General features: G+C 43.8%; 1 protein-coding gene across 1 annotated transcript in view; it reads right to left on the reverse strand.

Annotated features, from left to right (window-relative positions):
* Nucleotides 1–4,846: 4,846 nt before the first annotated feature.
* Nucleotides 4,847–24,062, reverse strand: part of atp9b (ATPase phospholipid transporting 9B) — a 340,330-nt gene continuing 321,114 nt past the window's right edge. The window contains exons 24-29 of the mRNA XM_038810251.1: nucleotides 23,746–23,901; nucleotides 17,885–17,949; nucleotides 17,636–17,744; nucleotides 15,309–15,366; nucleotides 13,291–13,494; nucleotides 4,847–7,002 (exon numbers count right to left, since the gene is read on the reverse strand). Of these exons, the coding sequence (XP_038666179.1) occupies nucleotides 6,866–7,002; nucleotides 13,291–13,494; nucleotides 15,309–15,366; nucleotides 17,636–17,744; nucleotides 17,885–17,949; nucleotides 23,746–23,901 (729 nt within the window). The 3' untranslated portion in view covers nucleotides 4,847–6,865. The remainder of the gene's footprint in view (nucleotides 7,003–13,290; nucleotides 13,495–15,308; nucleotides 15,367–17,635; nucleotides 17,745–17,884; nucleotides 17,950–23,745; nucleotides 23,902–24,062) is intronic.

Consider the following 24,062-nt stretch of genomic DNA (forward strand, 5'->3'; position numbering starts at 1 on the left):
AGGGGGTGTCTGTTGAGCGTTGAACGTTAGCCAGGTTAAGGCAGAATTCCTTGTTCCTTGAATGGAGCTTCCGTCAATCTGAACAAGCAGTGCAGGCGAGGCATCAGCTCAAAGTGTTGTTGTGTTTGGTCCTTTGTACTTCACGAAGGAACTCACCAAACACTTTGACTTGTCCAAACCAGAATCTTTCTTGAGTCTCGTGTGGTAAGATAGCAATCTGATACAGAGTACGTTATGATGGAGTCTGCTAACTACTCCTCTGGAACTTTCCCCCAGCACTGACCATTCATATGAGTCTTACCTGCTCAATCTTCTTCTGAAGATGGCCTAATGCGTCTTTCTTTATATCCGAGTCGCAGGTCACATGACCTTGGTCCAGAGACCTCATGGTGTGTCTGTACTGCCCCCTGCTGGTTTGAGGTTGCACACCATCAAACTGTGATATAGCCCATTGGTATATCAAAAGTCTCATTCAAAAACATGGCACCTCTGATAATGCAGCAAGTTTGAGCTGCTAACCTTTTCATAGCAACTTGGTCATGCTCACACTTCAACGTTTGTTCCCTTCCCTTCTAATGTTTCTCTCCCCTAAAGGATATTGCCACACAGACACTGATAATTATTCTACATGATGTAGGTGTAGGCAGTAATTATTGCCCATCCCTAATTGCCTTTGAGAACATAATGGTGAACTGCCTCTGTGAACCGCTGCAGTCCATGTGGTGTATGTACACCCACAGTGCTGTTAGGGAGGAAGTTAGAAGGCTTGGAGGGCAGCTTGCAGATGATGGAACTCCTATGCATAGCTGCTCTTGTCCTTTGGGGTGGCAGAGGTCACGTGTTTGGAAGGCACTGTTGAAGGAGCCTTGGTGAGTTGCTGCAGTGCATCTTGTAGCTGGTAACACACAGTTGCCACTGTCAGTGGTGGCGGGAGTGAATGTTGAGGGTGGTGGTTGGGGTGTCAATCAAGCAGGTTGCTTTGTACTGGATGGAAGCTCTTCAGGAAGCTACACACACTTTCATGAGATTGAAAATCCCCTAGTCGCCGTGCTCCGGCACCTGTTCAGGGAGCAGGGGTGGGGGGCAAGATCATCTCATATAAGCCGCAGATGGGTAGGAAGGCAAGACAGGAGGCACCCTATGCTCCACCCCCCCCTCCCCTCCCCTCCCCATTACCCGAGCCCTTCAGCGCGATGGCCAAAGACTGTATTGCCAGCGCAAAGAAAAGGGAGGACCTGTCCCACTCTCCTATGCAGCTGGAAATATCTCAATTCCCTAATTCGTACGAACACTCTCCTTCGGATCCTTATGTAACAACTTGACCCATGCCACAACCTTAAGTCCAATCTCAACCAGCAGCAGCAGCTGGTTTTGGAAGTTGATGGGAAGTATGTGGAATATCCCACTCCGGCACTTGAAATCAAATGAAATGAAAATCGCTTATTGTCACGAGTAGGCTTCAATGAAGTTACTGTGAAAAGCCCCTAGTCGCTGGTACGGGAATCGAACCGTGCTGCTGGCCTGCTTGTTCTGCTTTCAAAGCCAGCGATTTAGCCGAGTGAGCTAAACCAGCCCCAGTGGCCAGTAGAAAGGAACGTCAGGCGCAGATTGATCTTTAGTCCACAGGGAGAGCGGCATGCCAGTCGAGACAGGCAACGGGTGTAGTGCAAGGGTACAGAGAGAAGGCCAGTCGCTTGTTGGTGCGACAGCTCTGCCGGCAGGCAGCCTCCCGGGAGATTGTTCAGGCCCGGGATGGGGTGGAGGGGGCTGCTGACTGCGCCGGAGCAGGTGAGTAGGGCATTTGAGGAGTTTTGTAAGAGGTTGCATAGGTCAGAGCCTCCGGGGGATCCGCCAGATACGAGGGATATTTTGGAGGGGCTGGAGTGTCCCACAGTGGAAGGGGAGGATGGGGCAGTGTTGGAAGAGCCAGTGGGATCGAGGAGATTGGGGCACCAATAGGGAAAATGCAAAGAGGTAAAGCACTGGGATGGTGGGATTTTCGAAGAAGTTTTCATACAGGCTGGTGCCGCTGTTGGTGGAGATGTTTGAAGACGTAGTAGCTGGGGGGGGGGGAATTCTGGAGACGATGGGACAGGCACCAATTTTTCTTTTGTTAAAAATATATAAGGACCCAGTGGAGTGTGGGTCTTATCAGCCAATATCCCTGTTAAATCTGGATACCAAGATTCTTGCCAAAGTGTTGGCACCTTGGCTGCAGTGCCTCCTGCAGGTGGTTGTGAAGGATCAGTTGGGGTTTGTAAAGGGTAGGCAGTTATCCTCGAATGTGCACTGCTTGCTAAACATAGTGCGCTCCCCATCAGAAGTGGGGGTGGGGAGAGCAGTAGGTGGTGGTGGCGGTGCTGGACGCGGAGAAGGCGTTTGCGATGTTGGGACAGTTTGAGATTGGACTTGAGATTGGAGACGCGACCGTTTGTTGTATATTTCCAACCCGGTTTCTGCGGTGGGGGATGTAATGGGTCTGCTCAAGCGATTTGGGGCTTTTTCGGCACAAGTTGAATTTGGGGAAGAGCGAGTGCTTTTTGGTCACCCCATCGGGGATGGGAGCTGGCAAGGAGTGGGGGGCAGGGAATATTGCAGTTCCGTGTCACGACTACTTACGTCAGGTAACTGGGTGGCTCAGGATTGGGCCTGGCTCCATAAATTGAATTCGACGAGCCTGGTGGGCAGGGTCATGGCGGATCTGCTGAGGTGGGACAGAGTTTGCCTGTCTTCTTGTCGAATGCATTTTTTTTTTTTTAATGGTGGTGGAACGGTTGATTTTGTCATTTGTCTGGGCAGGTAAGGTAGCAAAGATTCAGAAAACAGTGCTTCAGAGAGGGCAACAGCCTGGGGGTTTGGCTGTACCGAATCAGATAGATTATTGAGCGGCGAACACCAAGATGATGCAGGGCTGGGGGTATGGAGCAAAGACAATATAAGTGAGGATGGAGCCAGGCTCTCATAGGGGGTAGAGGTTGTGGGCACTGGCAACGCCATCGCTCCAGTTTGCCCCAGAGTAATATTCGGGTAGTCCGGTGGTGGTGGCCACACTGAAGATATGGAGGCAACTCTGGCAGCATTTTAAGTTGGGGCGGGGGCCGCAGTTGATGCCGATGTGAGAGAATCATTTGTTTGAGCGCCGAGATTAGATGCTTGGTTTCGATTCTGGAAGGAGGGGGGGGGGGGGGGGGGGGGGGGGTGTTGGAATGAAGGACTTATTTCGGGAAGGGTGATTTGCGAGTTTGGAGGAGTTAGCAGAGAGGTTTTGGATTCTTCGGAGCGACGCCTCTAGGTACACCCAGGTGTGGGATTTTGCAAAGAAGGTTTTCCTGACTGTCTGGTGATGCTGCCCCGGGGTGTTGTCGGTGATCCGGCGCTTTATGGGAGATTCTGGAGGAGAATAGTGGCATTGGAGGGGGTTAAGGCCAAGTGGGAGAAGGAGTTGCGGGTGATGATGGAGGAGGGGTTGTGGTGTAAGGTGTTGTGGAGGGTGAATGCCTCAACCTCGTGTTCAAAACTAGGGCTAATACAATTACACGTGGTGCACAGGGCGCACCTGACGAGGTTGAGGATGTGTCAGCTGTTTGAGGGGGTGGGGGGAAATTTGCGACTGGTGTGGGAGGGGCCCGGCTAACCATGTACATATGCTCTGGTCCTGTCCGAAGTTGGAGAAGTTTTCTGATTCATTCTTCAGCACCATGTCGGAGATCTTGGACTTGGAGCCCAGTTCCCTGGGGGCCATATTTGGGGTGTCACTTGCCAGTGCTACAAACAGGGGCGGATGTTTTACCCTTCGCCTCGCTGACTGCTCACAGGCAGGTCCTGTTGAGATGGAGGTCAGCTTAACCACCCTGTGCCTCAGTGTGGCTGGGGGAACGTGATGGAGTCTCTGTATCTCGAGAAGGTTAAGTTCACCTTGAGGGGAGCGATTGAGGCGTTCCATAAGAGATGGGAGTATGTTTATCCTTCACTTTAAAGTGTTGGTCACCGTCAACTGCTAAAGTTGGGGTGGGGAGGGGGGGGGGGGGTTTAGAAAAAGAGTTTGGGTGGAGGGAGGTTATTTTTCAAGTCATAAATGAACTGGTTAGCAGAGTGGTAGTGGAGGTTCTACTGTTATTCTTTTTGCTTTGTGTTGTTTTGTTTTATGTATAAAATGTTAAAAAACGAATAAAAATATATCTTTTTAAAAATTATTTTGAAGCACCAACTTCTAACACACTATTAGAAAGGTATATTAAACTTAAATTAGCACCCAACAGTTAGAGTTAAAAATAAAATCTTCAGCAGGTTAAGACTGCATTAGACAACATATGGAAAAAACATTTTTAAATTTTTTAAATAAAAGAGTACCCATTATTTTTTCCAATTAAGGGGCAATTTAGCGTGGCCAATCCACCTACCCTGCACATCTTTGGGTTGTGGGGGTGAAGCCCACGCAGATACGGGGAGAATGTGCAAACTCCACACGGACAGTGACCCAGGGTCGGGATTCGAACCCGGGTCCTCAGCGCCGTAGGCAGCAATGCTAACCACTGTGCCATCGTGCAGCCCCAACATATGCAAAATTGATCAGGTGAAACATTTTACTCTTGCCATGAAAATGGACTTTTGCTCACTTTGACCTTTAACTGGATGAATAAAAATGGAGACAAATCAGAACGTTAAGGAATTAACTGTCCATTTTAGAGCAACCAGCTCTCAGTTTCCTGTACCATATGCTTCTCAATAACTTTGCATGAAACATGTGCAGATGCGATAGATAGATGCCGACTTCATATGGATCCAAGGTGACAAATGAGCCAAGCACATCTCTAAAGATCAGAAAAAGGAGAAAGGCAAGCCAGTGTGAAAATGTAAATTCACTTTTATTGTGCAGGGGGAGCTCCAGTTTAATTTTACAATACAGTAAAATCTGAATAAAGTGGTCACCTTCACCATTAAACTCAAGTGGTTCCTTAAAACTTTTGAATCCAGATGACATAATGACATTTAATGGCTTAACCACAACAGCATGTTAATTTGAAAACCAATTACCGTGGCTGATCTCGAGGGTGGTAGCTAGACCCTGATGCAGGCTCCATTTACTTATATTGCTAACATGTCTATTTCTAGTAATAGATGCGATATGGCAATAGATGCATACTTAATTCAGATGGTGGCTTAATCAAGGTGACCTTTGGAACGTATTTCACCGTTACTCATTTCATTACATCTACTTCACATTTGCAGCAAAGGATAACAATTGGAATCAGATGCCAGGCGTCCATTATTTGGAGGCTATTTACAAAAATGGTAGACAACTTCCATTCACTACCCGAGCCATGTCTCTTGAGGACTACTTTTAAATGGACACAAATTTAGCATAATCATGTGGAACCAAGAAAGCAAATGCTTAATTAAAACCGGAATAGCGTTGTAACCAATCATTGATCATGCCCTGCAAAACTCCTTGAGGCATGGTTAGTGATGCATACATTGACAAATCAGAACACTAGTTGATTAAAAATATGAATGCAATTTTTTAATGGATTACGAAGACAAAAATTAATTTCCACAAGTCAAGACTTATATGAAGTACTTTGCATCTTAGCTCAACAACATAATACACTTGATTCTCATATGCTTTCAAAATGGAATTTTAAGGGAGTGCAGTAAGTTTTCATTCAGTGCTGGATCCAGGAAACTGGTAGCGGAATACACTGTTGATCCTCTTTGTAAAAAATACCACATCTTCTTTTTGTACTCCACTATCATATAAACTCTAAATAAATCAATCCAGGAGCACATTGCCGCAGGGATCATTGGAATTATGATTCGAAGAATGTTGATTTCCTTAGCCGCCTTTTGGACTTTGTTACACTTTAAGGTGGGGCGGGGAGGGAATTGTGCGGAGAGGAGGGGAAAGCTTCTCGATTCTCCCAGGCCCGAGCCCACATCACAATAAAGACTCGAGTCTGACCAAGAGAAGAAGGAATGGAAATTTAACAATGTACGGGCAATGCATGTCCTCAATTCAATTGCAAACTAATAATTTTCAAAACTTTGTGAAGTAGAATGGCTCACATAAAATTCAGGCTGTAGCATTCCTAAGGTGAGTCTCCAAAAATAAATAGAATTAGATAATACTGGGGAGAAAATATAAAGGGGAGGTAGTTGGCAAAATGCTAATGACTATGTGGGATGCCGAAAGCCTGCTGTGCATATCCCTGTTAGTGCATACTTGCTTCACAAACACAACTGCAATTTAGAGACAGGGAAATATAGACATATTAATAATAGCAAATGCTAAAGTGGAGAGCACTTATAAAGGTAGCTGAAATTCCAATAAATATATATATTATGTACTGCTAATCTGTTGCTTTATGCACAATGGCATCAAGAAGTGAGCTTTTATACAACAAAATTTGGACAATTGCACTAACTAGTACTTTGTGGGCAATTCTGAAACTCATTGCAGGAGTGCAATGCAGGAACAGTAAAAAGTACAGCAAATTTATAAACAAAAGTGCATTTGAAATTTTACACAAAATAGCAAGGGGAAAAAAAAAGAAAAAAGTAAAAAAGATATACAAAGACACGTTATTTCCATTTTCTCCCTGACTCCATCAGTACTGTGAAAAGTTTGAAGGCATCATTCCTTCGTTTCAGAGGTCCTGTGCAGTGCTTGTTATTCTGAAGAATTGTCATTTCCGTTCAACGCTCCACAATGGCGTGTGCAGCATTTCATTGCTTTTTTTTTGGCTGTTCGGTCAACAGACCATTTTCAAAAGTCTTCAGCTTCCCTGTGAAGTTTCTTTTTAAAAGGGATGATTAGACCCCTCCGCGGCGATGGCAAAAGTGTCACTTATTGAACAAAGGGTTTGCACTACGAGGTAAGTTTGGAGTAACTGGGTGGAGAGAACTTGCGCTTCAAGTATTTGAGAATATAAAGTGGAAGACAACTGACGAGGGTAATTGCTGACACTTTCCACAGGAAGGTCACAGTGGAGATAAAGGCGACATCTGTAAAGGCAGGAAGTTAAGTCCATTACATTATTGAACAAGAGGCTTTCTGAATTTCATCTATTGCCCTGCATTCTGAATGAGATTTTAAAAAGGGAACAAAATGGGTGACTTTTTGCAAGCTTAATTTATTTCATATTCAAACACACAAAGAATACAGTCAGTCGTGCAATCATGATTCTAATTATCCTGCAAACAGAGATCCTGCAAATAAAATTAAAGTCCAGGATTTTTATCATTTTACAAATCGATCTACGCTTAGCCCCTGGCTGTCCCTCTTCAAATTAGAGGTGAAATGGTGTCACATGCGTTCTTGGAGGATTGACGACATGGCAGCAACAAAATTTCAATGGAGGCGGTGGATGCCCACAATGCCCCCCCCGCACCACCGATACCCCTCCGCTAGGTTAACAAAACGGTCACACATGCATGGGCGTTGTTCAGGCTGGCTGAGGGAATAGCTGGAAGGAAGGAGATTGGAGGCAATAAACTACCCCGTCTCAGATGCAGCAGCCAAGCTTGCATATTCTTCTCCTGGAAAGCTCACCGCACTGCTTGGGGGGATTAATGCTAAATTCCCGGAGATTCTGATTCAATCCAGGAGAGTTGGAACGCTTACTCCAAAGGCTTGAAGCGTTCCATTTGATGACTGAATCAAGGACAATGACATGAACAAAACAAGCACATTATCCTCCTTCAGTTTTGTGTTTCCAATCCAAATTTTTAAAATAATGTTTCAAATGCGCAAATGTCAGGCATTCCCTTGGAACAAGAGAGTTAGCTCTTCAGGGATTACAATGATCCTTCACTCTTGCGGACAGAAGGTTCACCAGGATGTTGCCTGGTCTCGAGGATGTTGGCTATGAGGAGGAGAGGTTGAATAAACTAGGGCGGTTTTCACTGGAAAAACAGAGGCTGAGGGGAGATCTGATAGAGGTCTGCAAAATTCTGAGAGGCATAGACAGGGTGGATAGTCGGAGGCTTTTTCCAAGGGTGGAAGTGTCAATTACACAGGGGGCACAGGTTCAAGGTGAGAGGGGGAAAAGTTTAAGGGAGATGCGCGGGGTCCGTTTTTCACACAGAGTGGCGGGTGCCTGGAACACGCTGCCAGAGGATGTGGTGGAAGCCGGCACATTAGCAACATTTAAGAGGCACCTGGATGGGTACTTGAATAGGGAGGAAATAGAAGGGTACGGACCCAGTAAGGGCAGAAGGATTTTTTTTAGTTAGGGCATCATGATTGGCACAGGCTTGAGGGCTGAACGGCCTGTTCCTATGCTGTACTTTTCTTTGTACTTGTTAGATATGTAAACTCATTTAGAGGAGAGATTTTACTGTAGCATTAAATTTACTTCCAAAATATGCAAAATATAATTTAACTGATAAAAGAGAGAATAAAATTCTCTATCAATATCAGGCTAGCGAAACATGGGAAGAGAAAGGCCACTCCTAAAGTCCACACCACAGAAACACGAGTAAGCCATTCAACTTCTCAAGCCTGCACCACCTTTCAATTAGATCATGGCTGGTCTCTGTCTTACCACCAGCTAATCGCCTTGGTTCTGTAGCCCTCAACCACACACAAGGACAAAAGTCTCATTGATTAAAAACATGAGGCTCTGGCTCATCTAAATGAACCAAGTGAATCTTAAATTTATATCGTGAAGAAGATGGGTGTCCCTAAAGACCTAATGATCCCTTTAATTTTAATTTAGAACAATTGCTTGAATGATTAACCAGGAAGTTCACTTTACAATCCATATCACAACTGGCTGCTTGCTTTAAGTACAACTTATTTTGAAATTCCAGAAACATGCATCATTAAGTTTCCAAATAATGTCCCCTTAATAATGTCTATATTCATGAAAACATTGAAAGACGTTCTTAGCCCAGACAATTCTTTTCTACTTGTTCTTGGGGTGTGGGTTTTGCTGGCAAGGCCAAACTTAATTGCCCATTCCTAATTGCCCCTGTGAAAGGAATGGTGAGCCAGCTTTTTAAAATAGTCAAGTGCTTATGATATTATGCACTACAAATGTTATCTATTACTGTATGTTTGGGGAGGGATTGGAGACAGGTGGAGAGGAACAGAATTCTTCTGATCACATCTCTCCTTGAGATTTGCCAATTTTCCAACGCCCTCTAATTCGATTCAAGTTAACTAATCTTATTTATAATTGTTAGAATTTTACAAACTGTAAGGGCCCTTCTTGTTGATTCACTTAGTTCCTGTCTCTTTTATTTTGTCTTTGGTCCTTGGATCATTAATGGAGATATACCGTGAGAAACTAAAGAATTCAGTGTCAAAATAGTACACTGTTACAAAGTTTTGTACTTTGGGCAGAAGAACCCAGACTTTATGGCACCCAAGAGATTGGAGGGGTTTGATCGGATTGGCTGGCTGGTGGTCAATGGTTTGGCCAGGAACAGTATTCTGCCTGGCAACCAACAGCAATTGGTTCCTGTCAGGTAGGGTTTTCCGGAGAACACCCAGGAGAAGCTTCTGGAACCTCAATGTGGAAACTGGTCTCTCTCTCTCTGCTCCCTGCTGTCTGAATGCCGAAGCTTCCAGATCCTCATAGAAGAAGCTGTCTCTGTTTCTCACGAATGCTGGTTGCCTGCTACTTCTCGGATAATATCCACCTGAAAGCCCAGACTGAAGAAGAAACTAACTGGAAGGTGCCATCTGAAACAAAGACTTTTATCCTTTTATTTTCATCATTATTTTACACCCCACTTTCCACTCTGTGTTTGTTTGTCTTTATTTGTCTGTAAAGGATGGGGTGTGTTAAAAAGGGGGAGGGTAGAGATTAGAGAGAGTTAGACAGCCCAGGGTATCCTGACAATACAATTAAGAGGGAATTAACAGAAAATTAACAGTCCTGCTGGACAATCACAGCAGGTCTGACAGAACCTTTGAAGGGAGCTAACGTTGAGAGTCTGGATGATTCTTTGTCAAAGTTAGAGAGAAGTGGAAATAGGGTCAGATTTATACTGTTGTGGGGGGTGGGTTGTAGATAAGGGCCAGCGATAGGTGGAGATTGAAAAGATGTTGCGGACAAAAAGGCAAAGGGAATGGTGGTGATAATGACTAAGAAGAGTGCTGACAGTGGCATATTAAAAGATCAGAATGTATTGATGGCAGAGGTAAGCAGTGTGTTAAAGGACAACTTGGAACAGGGAACAGATGACCCTTGTGGGGTTGGGGGGAGGGGGGGTTAAACCGATCGATGGAAGAAATGAAAATAAATTGATAGAAATAAAAATGGGGTGAAGTTGGAGCAGAGACTTCACAGTCTGAAGTTGATGAACTCAATGTTAAGTCCAGGAGGCTGCAACATGCCTAATCAGAGGATGAGATGCTGTTCCTCCAGTTTGCGTTGGGCTTCACTGGAACATTGCAGCAGGTAAAGTTCAGACATGTGGACACGAGAGCAGGAGAGAGAGTTAAAATGGCAGTGACAGGAAAGTCTGGGTCCTGCTTGCTGACGGACCAAAGGTGTTTGGCGAAGCGGTCTCCCAGTCTGCGTTTTTCTCTCCACTGAAGAGTAGACTGCATGGGAGCAGCAAATGCAATGTACCAGATTGAAGGAGGTGCATTTGAAGCGCTGCCTCACCTGTAAAGGGTATTTAGGCCCTTGAATGGAGAGAAGGGAGGAGGTAAAGGGTCAGGTATTTCACCTTCTGAGATTGCAATGGGAAGGTGCAGTTGGGAAGAGGGTGAGGTGTTGGGGGTGATAGAGTAGTGAACCGAGGTATCCCGGAGGCAATGGTCCCTGTGGAATACTGACAGAGGGAGTGACGGGAAGATGTGCTTGGTGGTGGCATCATTCTCCACGGAGGATGATTATTTGAATGCGGAGGCTGGTGGGGTGAAAATTGAGGATAAGGGTGTGGGTAACCTGACAGGGCCTAGCTTTAATCCAATTAAATTGAAGAATTGGGCACTTTAAATCAAACTGCAGTCAACTTCAGGCAGGCTGCTGGGAATTGAGACTTTACCAAAGTCAAATACACAATCAACAAACTGCCAGTGTCTGGACCTGCCTAGTCAATCACCCATCAGGAGATCAATGCACCCTATTGATAAGCACAGGTCTATTGCTAATAGCCTAGAGCGAGCCAGACTTTGGGTACTCATAGTTCCTGCTGCTACACTATATGGAACAGGATATTTGCAAGCAATGCCACCAGAGCTGGACACCTGGGGCAGGCTCGGTTTGTGGGGTGTGAAGAGCCGGACTTGAGGTAGCTGTGGGAATCCGTAGGTTTGTAATGAATACTATTGGACAGTCTGTCCCCATAAATGGAGATAGAGAGGTCAAGGAAGGGAAGGAAAGTGTCGGAGATGAACCATGTGAAGGTGATGGAGGGGTGTAAATTGGAAAGGAAATTGATAAATTTTTCCAGGTCCAGGCAAGAACATGAAGTGGCACAGAAACAGTTATCAATATGCCGACAAAGCGTTGTGGGAGGGGGCCAGAAAACAATTTGTATCTACACTGCACCTTTAATGAAGATGAGAATTTAATCTTGCAGGGAAATCCTGCATAAGAGGACATAATCTTAAATCCAAATCAAGACAGTTAAAAAGCAAATTGAGGGGAAAAATAAGTGTAGTGATAAGTGAGGCATCAGTTCAGAATAACCTGAAGTGTTTAAAAGAGAGATCAGATCTCGGTTTGGGTAAAATTCCCTTCACTTGCCCAGATGAAAGCATCTCTCCTGCGTCCTGTGCAAAGCCCCAGTTGAATGGTACAAAATGGAAGGGATTAACATACAAATTTCAATGCAGTGGGCAACAGCCAATGTCTGTGGAGGAAGTAGACAGCACCAATGTAGAGGGGCCACAAAATATATGTTCTTGGGATATGGGCATCGCCGGTTAGTCCAGAATTTATTGTTCAAATATAATTGCCCTCGAAAAGGTGGTGGCGAGCTCCCTCTTGAACTGCTGCAGTCCACATATTGCAGGAACACCCACAGTGCTGTTCGGGAGGGAGTTCCAGGAATTTGATCAAGTGACAGTGAAGTCACAGCGATATAGCTCCAAGTCAGGATAGTGTGTGACTTAGAAGGGAACTTGCAGATGGTGGTGGTGCTCCCATGCATTTGCTGCCCTTGTCCTTCTAGGAGGTTGCAGGTTTGGATGGTGCCATTGAAGGAGCCTTAGTGAGTTTTTGCCACACATCTTCTGGATGGTACACGCTGCTGTCACCATGCACCAGTGGTGGAGGAAATGAATATTTAAGGGGGTGGGATGGGGTGCCAACGAAGCAGCTTGCAATGTCCCGGATGCTGTCGAGCCTCTTATGCCTCATCCACTGTGGGGCAGCATGGTGGCACAGTGGTTAGCACTACTGCCTCATAGCTCCAAGGACCCGGGTTCAATTCCGGCCTCGGGTCACTGTCTGTGTGGAGTTTGCATGTTCTCCCCGTGTCTGCGTGGGTTTCCTCCAGGTGCTCTGGTTTCCCCCCCACAGTCCAAAGATGTGCAGGCTAGGTGGATTTGCCATGCCAAATTTGCCTTTAGTGTCCAAAAGGTTAGGTGGAGTTATTGGATTTACGGTGACAGAGTGGAGGCGTAGGCTTAAGTAGGGTGCTCTTTCAGGTGAGTTGGTGCAGACTTGTTGGGCCGAATGGCCTCCTTCTGCACTGTAAATTCTATGCAGAGTATTTCATCACACTCCTGACTTGTGTCTTGTGGATGGTGGGCAGGCTTTGGGGAATCAGGAGTTGAGTAACTCTGCAGAATCCCCAACCTCTGACCAGCTCTTGTAGCCACAGTATTTGTACGGATGTTGATAGTGGGGGATTCAGTGCTGGTAATGCCAGAGAATGTCAAGGGGAGGAAACTAGATTCTCTCTCAGAAATGGTCATTATCTGGGAATTGTGTAATGTGATTGTTACTTGCAGTGGGAACTGCTCCCTTCCATAAACGGTGAAACATTTGCAATACCAATGAAATTGCTGAGCTTGATTGATCCTGGTGGCTATTTTACCTTCTCTGATGCAAGTGTGTATAAAAACAGCATTAACATTTCAGACATGTCTGAAGGGTGTTTTTTTTTATTTCAAATCTTTTCATATACATTCAAATTTAAAAAGTAGTGTAACCACTGCAGGAAAGTTAATCTATTCCACTAAGTGATATCTCTGAATGATTACCAGAACAAAAGAAACAATATGCAGTATTTTATAAATCTGAAATAGAGGCTGCAGACTTGTGTACTTCTCGGAGTCTCTTTTAATTTAAGAATGAAATGACAAACCTCGAAACAACTTACCAAAGTACTCGTTGAGAAATGCCAGGGAAGCCACATAGCAGCCCAGACTGAGGAACTCCCCCAAAACCATAAGCCAATGCCAGGTGCGGATCGTAAGTGCGACCATCAGCAACTCAGTCAAGATCAGGGCAGTGAAGGAAATTGCTACGACATGTACAAACTCCGACTCAAACAGCACCAATGCCCCATATATTAAAATGCCTCCTGAAATAGATCAAACGCACGAGTCACACCAGCTCTTTCTCGGACCAAAACGATTCACCGACAGGGTAGGAGCAAGGACTGGTTGTAACACACTAATTCATATGCAACCATTCGCTTCAGTGGTGTGTGTAAATCTCAAGTCTTGCAAGTATATACGTGGCTGCTGAATAATTTGGCAGGGATAGGACGGATACTGCTGTTGGGGGGGGGGGGGAATTCCAGAGCGTGGGGCGAGGCATCTGAAAACAAAGGGAACAATTTGCTGTCCGGGTTTGGGGGGGGGAGAATGATACCAAAGTCAGTTAGGAGCTAAAAGGGAGTGAAACAAATACATTATGAATTATTTTTCTGTTTAATCAACAGATTCCAATTATGGATCAACCATTAATTTAACATTTTAAAAATAAATCTAGAGTACCCAATAATTTTTCCCCAATTAAAGGGCAATTTAGCGTGGCCAATCCACCTAACCTGCACACCTTATGGTTGTGGGGGTGAAACCCATGCAGACACGGGGAGAATGTGCAAACTCCACACGGACAGTGACCACGGGCAGGGATTTGAATCCAGGTCCTCAGTCCCAGTTCTAGCCACTGCGTCACCGTGTTGCCCTGTAATTTAACATGACAGGAAATGTAACATCGTACTTTCAAAGTAATCTTATTTAGAATTGTACTTTCTCGGAATCTACTTAACAGATCTTTGCTATGGATACAATATCGTAGGTTCATGTGTTATTCCTCAGGGACATTTCTTTTGTTGAAGTGCACACACAAGGTAATTGAGGTGACCTACTGGTATCCAGACAGAACATCTGGTTTTCTGTTGTCTGAACCTGGGGATTTGTACATTGGCGCTCTCCAGTGATCTCAACTCACAAGGTATGGCTTCAAAAGTTTTTCTTTGTTTAACTTAATTTGTGTGCAGATTTTTAAAACCATCTTGCTTTGCGCACCCCAAACTGTCTTAACTATTGGATCTTATAACTGCAATGTCACTGAACAATTAGCTCAGGGGAGATATTTGCTAAGCTGATTGGCTGCATTAGATTTACTCTTTCCCCATTTTGCCAGACATGTTAATGTCATTCATCCAATGACACAAATAAAACCCGTTTTTCAGAACAAAGGAAGAATTAAAGCAGATTACCTTTGGGTGCATAATCTATCAGCTACTTGAGCCCTAGACACTCGTCCTATTTTAAATGTGAGCAGTTTTACAGATGCGTCCTTCTTAATTTTTTTTCCAAGAGGCCGAATATTGCCTGTTGAATCCGGGGATGAGTTATGTGGAAAACAATGTGAATTCAGGCTTCTTAAATGCAACATCAAACCACTGAGTGTCTTTAAGACAGAGATAGATAGGTTCTTGATTAATAAGGGGATCAATGGCATCGGGGAGAAGGCAGGAGAATGGGGATGAGAAACAAAGCAGCCACGATGGCGGAGCAGACTCAATGGGCCGAATGGCCTAATTCGGCCCCTATGACTGATGGTCTTATGTCTTAACATTAACTTTAGGAGGGGTTTTTGGCATCAAAGGTAGGGTCTGAGCTTTCAGGGAATCTTATGCACATTTCGCATTTCTGGCAATGTTTATTTTGAGGGTAAATTTTGTTTCGTCATCAGAATCTTTTCGAATGGCAACTTCAAGTAGCAAAAAAAAAAAAATGACTAACAATATCTCGTAGCGACCATCATTATATGTCACAGCCCAGTCACCAAACAAGTTTGAATTAGGCTAATTAAAGAACACAAAGCTGTTAAATGTGGATTTACAAACTATTATTCGTACCTGCAAAATTTGTGACATACCTTGGTACATGCTTATTAGAACCCAAATAAGGAACGTCTTGAAGGATAATGAACGCCCCTGACAAAAAAAAGTTATTATTCAGTATCTGTGTGCTTACATTTGGATATATACGACTACAACTTCATCTAACATGGAGTTGTTTTAAATGTGTGTATGCTGTTAAGCTCAGAGGCTGAATATGTTGTCTGATGCAGTGTTAGTGCATAGAAAGACAAGATCAGGTTCAGTCCAGGATCTGTATTAATGAGTGCATCTCCAGGCAGCAGTTGGCATGTCTCCAGATAAGGAATGGGGAAGATTAACAACAACTTAATTTATACATAGCAGAACTTTTAATGTAGTCAATCATCCCAAGGCTCTTCACAAGAGCATTATTAAACAAAACTTAACACTGAGCCACATACCATGATATTGGAGCAGACCAATTTCTAAGTATAAATGTAGATCCTTAAAACCTCTCCTTCAAGCAGAGTATTTTGTCTGCAATGCATTCATTTTTTTGTTCTTTACTTCACAATACTTGGAAGTTCAAACAACGTAATTTGGCCTTGGATTATGCACTTATTAAGCCAGTGTGTGGTCCTACTTCTAAACTGGCTGCGGTGAAAGGATTCACAAGTGTGCAAAAGGATTAATTGCAATCATACTTACCGGCCTGTTTTGTTCCAAAGGTAGCCAACTCAAACAACTATCCAGCAGACTCTCAATCTATTCGGGCAGGAGAGAAATTCTACATGGTCCTGGCACATCACCACATAGCATGGGCTCTGGGTCGCAGCTATTGCCAGCTTTAAATCTCGTGGATTTTTGATGGGAGTTGGACAATTGGGAAAGAGAAAATGTGTTTTTTTGTTATCCTGCTTCAACTTAAGGGGATGGAAAGCACACTTTGGATAGACTGAATGAGCTATTTTGGGATCATGGCTCTACAGCCTGTGTGCAGTGGTCATAGAGACTCCATGGTGGTTAGATGAAGCTGCATGCGGAAACCTGTGTATTGGATGTTGGTTTAGGTTTAGCATTATTGAAAGTCAGCATAACATAGCTCCTTTTCGCTCTCTCTATCTATATATATATATATATATATATATATATATATTTTTTTTTCTCAGTAACTTCATTGCAGTGTGAATGTAAGCTCCCTCTCTCTTGCTCTATATACATATATACATAGATACTGTGAAAATATCCTAATTGCCACACTCTGGCGCCTGTTCGGGTACACGGAGGGAAAATTCAGAATGTCCAATTCACCTAACAAGCATGTCTTTGGGGACTTGTGGGAGGAAACCGGAGCACCTGGAGGAAACCCACGCAAACATGGGGAGAAGGTGCAGACTCCGCACAGACAGTGACCCAAGCTGGGAATCAAAGCGGGTCCCTGGTGCTGTGTAGCAACAGAGCTAACCACTGCGCTACCGTGCCACTCTTTTCGTATATCTGAAGGGGTGAAAGTTAGAAATTCCAGAATAAATGAATTAATCTTTACTTTGACAAAATGTGATTTGTAGCTTGACCCCAAGTGCTTTGCTGGAGTGTTAACTGCTCTTCTGGACTACACGATATTCCCTGGTGTGTTCATGAAGTCACAATCCAGGGCTTGCTAATGGGACAGGGGCAGTGAGAGAAATCCATCTCAGTAAAGCCTAGATGGAGCACATGGCTTTGTGGCTGAGATTTCAGAAACTCAATTAATTCTTGGTTTGACCATTTTCAGTATTGCCATGTTATCCATCAGTTCAAAGGTGCATGTCAAAATCTATATAGTGTACATGGAGGTGGTATAATTTTAAGCACTGCAATAGGCAACATCAAAGATACAATTACACGGAATGAAATCACAAAATGTTTACAATGGCAACAGGAAAAGATGCCTCTGCAAATTCGGAGGAAGCAGAATGCACCAATTTGTAAACCATTAAAAAAATTTGAATAGTCTAATTGACAACAATTGGAGATAGATTCCATGCTAAATACGCCGTAATATGAGGTTGAGGAGCATCGCTGGGTGCCCTAGATTATGCCAATTTACACAAAATAACTTTAACTTGCTTGTTATAATTATAAGTTATATTTTACAATAAGAGAGCTACAGTTCAAGTAGAGCGGTCATTATGTCAGTGAGCAAATGTTTACGCACTTTGTCCAATGAATACCAATTGGAACAAGCACTTGGAAGTAATTTCTTCTTGGTCAAAATAAACAGCGTGCTTCCTTGGAACTCATTTGGTACACGGCCTACGAATATTTGCAAAGGAAGTTATCCCAACATGATGTCGATTAAGTCTTCAGATGTTCATATAGCATGTACAAACACATTACGCACCTTTGTGAGGTCCTTGTAAAGCTCTGGATATAGTATTGCTGTTTCTGGCTTTACATCCTGGTCCAACACCAGAGAGAAAACAGGAAACATTGTGTAGATGGTAGCGTACCTAATAGAACAGAAAGCAAAAGTAACCCAATTTACACGGTGACATGGGTTTGATGGTGAGCATGAAAATAGAAGATGAAGCTTTATATTGCTGCAATACCAGAAAAAAAGAGCCTTTTGAAATGACACAATGCCACTTACCCTACCATGAGGAAACCCTGATACAAGGGAACTGATGCAAAATAGAATACCGATGAAAATATAGCCTAAGGAAGAGAACAAATGCTAAATCACCATCAAGAATAAATCAAGAAAATATTTCAAATGCACAAGGTGTTGAAAGTTGCTTCACATTACGTATAGAATATTATTACTACATTTAAATATTTAATCCAAGCTCTCATTTGACATATCTTTTGCAGCATTTTTTTGAAACTCAGGATGTCATTGAAACAAAAATTACATACAGGGTGTCAAATCATGCCCTCAGCTCCGAAGGGTGCGTGATTCAAAATACCTTTAAATTTATAAATGATTAAAGGAGGGTGGGAGCAAACCTAGAAATGGTGGATTTCTGGTTTAAAGATAATGAGCGATATTGGTCAGTGCCATGCACGCAGTTGCTCATCAGACTACAGTACAAAGGCACTATACCACAATGGAGTTGGGCAGTCAGTTTTACTCCTCTCCTACTGTGCAGTGCCTCCACAGGTGAAGGACTGAGCAGAGAGCATGTATCTACCCACAGGAGTGCGAAATTAGATTGGAGGGGATTCCGACCCTTGTCTGCTGTTGCTCACGTTTTGCCATCAGGCTCTGAGTGACAGCAGATTTTTTTTTTTTTATACTTGGGCGTTTTCCTGTGCAGGGGGTGATCTCAGGGCGTCACCCTCCCTGGTTCGCCGTGCTGTTCTGTGCTCTGTCTAAACTCTTCAGCGGAAGATTCTGGGGTTGGGTCTGGGAACATTGAATCCTGGTGACATGGCACACAGTAGGCTGCCAGGCAGCTTGATACTGAGTTGACTCCATGTAACACATCAGGATATCTGCTTATGGGCATTCAGCAGGAGCTACTTGATCAAAACAAGCTATGGATAATAAAAATCTAAAGCTGTAATCAACTTTACTTTCCTCCAAAAATGTTACCACAGACCTCAAACTGCCAAAGTAAACATGACAAAAAATAGATTCATAGGGCTCAGTACTGATAATTTGAGATATCCAGTGAACCGTTAGGAAATAAGAAAAGCCAGGGAATTAATTCTGAAGTGTAGTCACATTGTTATACAACCAATCGTGACAGCTAATTTAGACACAATAAGGATCCACAAACAGCAAGAGAAATGACAAGATAATCGGAGCAAGTTCTAACTAGATAGGTATAATTGGTGTACTTTTAATCCATTCAAAGCTATTATTAAATATAACATTTCCCTATATATTCTGTTCAGAAAGAAATCCTATCATGGCCAGCAACATTTCAGAAGTTATTTGCAGCCAATTGTACCTGAGGAAGCAACATTGCACATGCAACATACCCAGTTGCAAAGGTGGCAGCATCTAAAGTGACACAATCTTCAAGATGAATATGGATCCTAGCCAGTCAGCTGGACACAATTATACCCAAGCCCGTTTATATATTGTAAATTATAGTAAAGGATGTATTGTAGGTGGCATTCCAACGCTGTCCTTTTATTTTGGCTACTGTAATGTCAATCTAACAAACATCAGTGATAAAGGAAGTCTGTTATTTTGGGTTGCCTTATTCACTGTTAAAATGGAGCCCCTCACACCCAGGCTTTGCCCTCTTCCAGCCCCTTCCATCAGGCAGAAGATACAGAAGTCTAATGACCCGCACATCCAGTCATAGGAACTGCTTCTTATCCACAGCTACCGGACTCCTCAACGCCTCTCCCTTGGACTGATCTGTTCCCTGTAAGAACACTATTCACGACGCCCTATGCTGCTCTTGTTTGGCCCTTGTTTCACACTGTAACCAATCACTATTTGTTGACGTACCATTGTCAATGTACTCTTTTGTCTACTATGTACATACTGTGTACATCCCTTGGCTGCAGAAAAATACTTTTCACTGTAACTTTGGTACATGTGACAATAAATATCAATCAGTCTAGTTTTTTTTTAAGAAAGGAACAAAATGTCTCTTGAAGTATCAAGCCAGTTTCATAATTTTTTCAGTTTATGTGCCATCGTGGGAAGGGAAGGCTGACAACAGCCAGACTCGATTGCCTGATGGGGACTATGCAAAACCCGTCAGCATGGGAAAGGATCAGTTTCCAGCTTTCCGGTGATAAATTGGTTTATCCTCAAATGGCTTGGCTGTTCATTGAAGTTGAAGCTGTTCTTCTTAATTTCTCTTTCACACTTTCTACCCCAGCTTCCAAAGCTAAATGATATTCATCCAAACATTGTGGTTGCTCTTTTGGACAGTTGGGCTTTGATCTCCTGTCATTAAAGTTCTTCTTCCCGCCACCCCACTTAAATCAACTGCAATTTCCATTGCTGCTCAAGCCTTGATCATGTACTTGTCACACAAAATAAAATCCATCAAATCCTACTTCCCATCCCCAGAAAACAAAAACACTGTGCACTTATAAAGCGCCATGCCACACCATGTCCTCGGGATGATCCAAAGTGGATGATGTTTGAAGTGCATTAACTTTGAATAAAGTTAAATTTGTTTGCAGAGAGCAATGTCTTGCATACAGCAAGAAGCCAGATATATTCGGAGTGTGGTTGAAGGGGCAATTGCTGGCCAGGGAGTCAGTACTACCCCTACTCTCCAAAAAAAATACTTTACAACCATCCCTTCAATCTCTGAATACATTGTCCCTTCTACTCGCCAAATTGCATGTTTGCATCCTATTATTGCAACAAAAAAAAGAACGAAAATCCCTCATTTCCTTCCAAGTACTACCCTTGCATCTTTCCTTTCAGATATGGAAGTAGTTCACTCCCAAATTATCTTTAAAGTTCTAAACTAATCCCCAAATACCACTTATTTTTGATGGGTTAATTCCATTCAAAATCGGAGAACTGTACAGCACAGAATAATAATTTAGCCAATAGTATTTGCATTGTTTGTTAAAGAACTGCTCAGTTCCTCCACACTTAGTCCATACCATTCAAAAGTATTTTTTCAATATTTATCCCCTTCCTTTAAAATGGAGATGCATTTTGCTTCTATTGTTGAGGGCAATTCCATTGCTAACAATGCAACAGAACCAATAGAGAGGAAGATAGAATTGCCCTGTAAGGCTGAATCGAGTTATGCTATGTTAAAACAAAAAGTTCATGTAATAATGAACCAATGTGTCTTGATTAATTTCATTGTCAACGTGGACTGCTGGATGGCACGGTGGCACAGTGGTTAGCACTGCTGCCTCACGGCGCCGAGGGCCCGGGTTCGAACCCAGCCCCGGGTCACTGTCCGTGTAGAGTTTGCGCATTCTCCCCGTGTCTGTGGGGGTCTCACCCCACAAACACAAAGATCTGCAGAGTAGGTGGATTGGCCACGCTAAATTGCCACTTAATTGGAAAAAAATGAATTGGGTACTTTAAATTTAAAAGAAAACATGGACTGCTAATCCTTGACACAGAAGTGGTTGAAAAACATACTTGATCGAACTGCTTTGTAAATAACCTTCACATATTCACCCTAGGCCGCTGTGTACAAGTCAACCCAGCATAAAAAATAACCCATTTCTCTGGCCCTAACAATAGTGCTTTTACATGTACAGGGCAGACAGGTCAATCCCGTCCCTTTCATCCAGGACCTGCTATACTCGCATTGTTGCTCAGTCTCAATTTTCCACTTCACAAATGCACGTTTTACTCATTTTCTAACTCGGCACAAGGGATTGAGCAGGTCATACGGTGTGCATCGCGAAGGTGCGCCGGAGTTTGAAGCAATGCCCGCACAGAGCAGGGATGAAGCATGAAGGGAAATGAGTCTTCCAGCAAAACGAATGCAACACTTTTAAAACGCGTCAAATAACTGTGCGGCAGCGAAGCAATTCGGTCTTGGTGGAAAAACTGGTGCAACAACGAAAGGGGGAGGAATCTACCCTGAAGAAAGTGTCAAAGGCCAAACGTATCATGAGAACAAGGACCAGCCACCTTGAGAAGCACGTATCAGAATGAGTCCTTGGCAATCGTCAGAACAATTACGTCGTCACCAGAAATGCGTAATCAGCACTTAGGTGGGCCAAAGGAAACCCTGAGTCCAGCAAAGATTTCAGAGTAACAGCTAGTTAGTGGAGCTGCTTTACCAAGTGAAAATGTCTCATGTTGGGGAGGAAGACAAAGTTGCTCAGAGATTGCCAAAATGCCTTGATGCCAAATTTGCCAATTTCCAGCAATTCACTAACAGGCAGCAGTAAAAACGTGAGTTTGTGACACATTGGCAAGGTGGAGAATACAGCCTTGACATCCAATATGTCCAGCAAGCAAATGGTGGAGCGGAAAGGTTCAGAAACTGTTCCATTAAAAACCACAAGTCACGAGAGACAAGAATCACGGTCGTGCTAGCCTGCATGGCAGATGGAGTGAAATTAAAGCCAATTAAAACACCAAGTTCCCCACAGGAGTTTTTGTGCATGTCCATAACAATGGTCGGAAGAATGAGAAGGGAGTAAAGTTATGCATTGATAACGTGTGGAATAGGCGCCCCGCCAGCCTATGCCAAGATCGCAGCTTCTTAAGCGTGGAACATGTTCAGGTCAAATAACAATAGAGTCTGCAAAGAAATAACACTCAAACTGGAAATAAAGCAGGAGGGGCCAACATGTGTAGTTCAACCTCTGGATGTGCACCTTAAACAAGCCATTCGAGGGACATGTCCTCACACAATGGAGTAGGTGGATGGTTGACAGAGAAAAAAAACCTTCACAAAGCATGGAAGTATGTGTGCTGCCCCTCTCGATGCTTTGTGCGGTTTCATCATCAAATGCTGTTAATGCACAAAGCTGCATCAGATTATTCAAATTATATATGGAACATCCAATTCCATGGATGGAGAGGAAGATGATTTGCTGTGGAGGAATAATTCCGAAACCAAAAGCCACATCTGGTCAGAGTGGAATCCTTACCACGATGCCATAGCCACAGTGACACAGAACGGGTTTGATGCTTCCAAGCTGTTCAGTTTCCTCTTTCACATAAAACACTTTCTTTACCCCCTCGGGAGCTTTCCATGCTCCATGAAGCCCGCCCCAGACCCTGGGAAGGAACTTTCGACACCTTTCACTTTCTTGGCAAGGTACAAGAGAAGATGTGTCACCAGATAAATAATCCCTTCCTCACCTCGAGCCTTCAACCTCCCTCAAGCAGCATCTTTTCTTCATTCTTTAATCGGTGCTATGTTTAACGCTTCCCTGAACTTGCCTCTTTTGCTGCTCCTCCCAGATGAGAATAAGTCATGCTTACTCTTCCCCCGACCTACATCACACGAGGTCACCATCGAGAGTCAGAACACGACCTCTAGCCTGGACTCATTTTCCCTCCGAGGAGCTAGGTATCCAAAGAACAGTACAGCACAGGAACAGGCCCTTTGGCTCTCCAAGCCTGTGCCGGTCTCGTGTCCTATCTTGATCAACCGCCTGTATCCTTCTATATCCCGTCTGTTAGCACAGGACTAAATCGCTGGCTTTTAAAGCAGACCAAGGCAGGCCAGCAGCGCGGGTTCAATTCCCGTACCAGCCTCCCCGAACAGGCGCCGGAATGTGGCGACTAGGGACTTTTCACAGTAACTTCATTTGAAGCCTACTTGTGACAATAAGTGATTTTCATTTCATTTAATGTGTCTATCTAGATAGGTCTTAAAGCCTGCATATCTGCCTCAACCTCTCATTTGGTAGTGCATTCCAGGCCTCCACCACCCTCTGTGTAAAAAGCTTTCCCCGCACATCTCCGCTGAACCCATCCCCCCTCGCCTTGCTCTTGTGCCCCCTTGTAATTGTCATTTCCGCCCTGGGAAAAAGCCACCCTACCTGTACCCCTCATGTTTTTATAAAATTCTGGATAAGCAAGACCTCAATTACCTGCATAGTGGAGATGATAAGGCCCCGGTGGATAACAAACTGGCCGAGAGCAGCAGATCGCTTGTAGCTGTTGCGACCGTGCACCATCAGTAGCCTGCCGATGTGCTTGAACTGAGTGATGGAGAAATCTGCTGCCAAAGAAGCCTGTTTACCTTCCTAGATTAAAAATAAATAAAAGTAAGAAGGTGAGGAGACAGAAGGGTTTAACAGCTGCTGTGTCACAGTGGTAAGGAAACATTTCACATAATGAAATCCTGCTACTCTATTAGATGAAATCTATCATTTCCCACTATTTACTCTCTCTGAAAGCTTAGTCT

This window comes from Scyliorhinus canicula, chromosome 10 (assembly GCF_902713615.1).
Source record: "Scyliorhinus canicula chromosome 10, sScyCan1.1, whole genome shotgun sequence".
Lineage (NCBI taxonomy): Eukaryota > Metazoa > Chordata > Chondrichthyes > Carcharhiniformes > Scyliorhinidae > Scyliorhinus > Scyliorhinus canicula.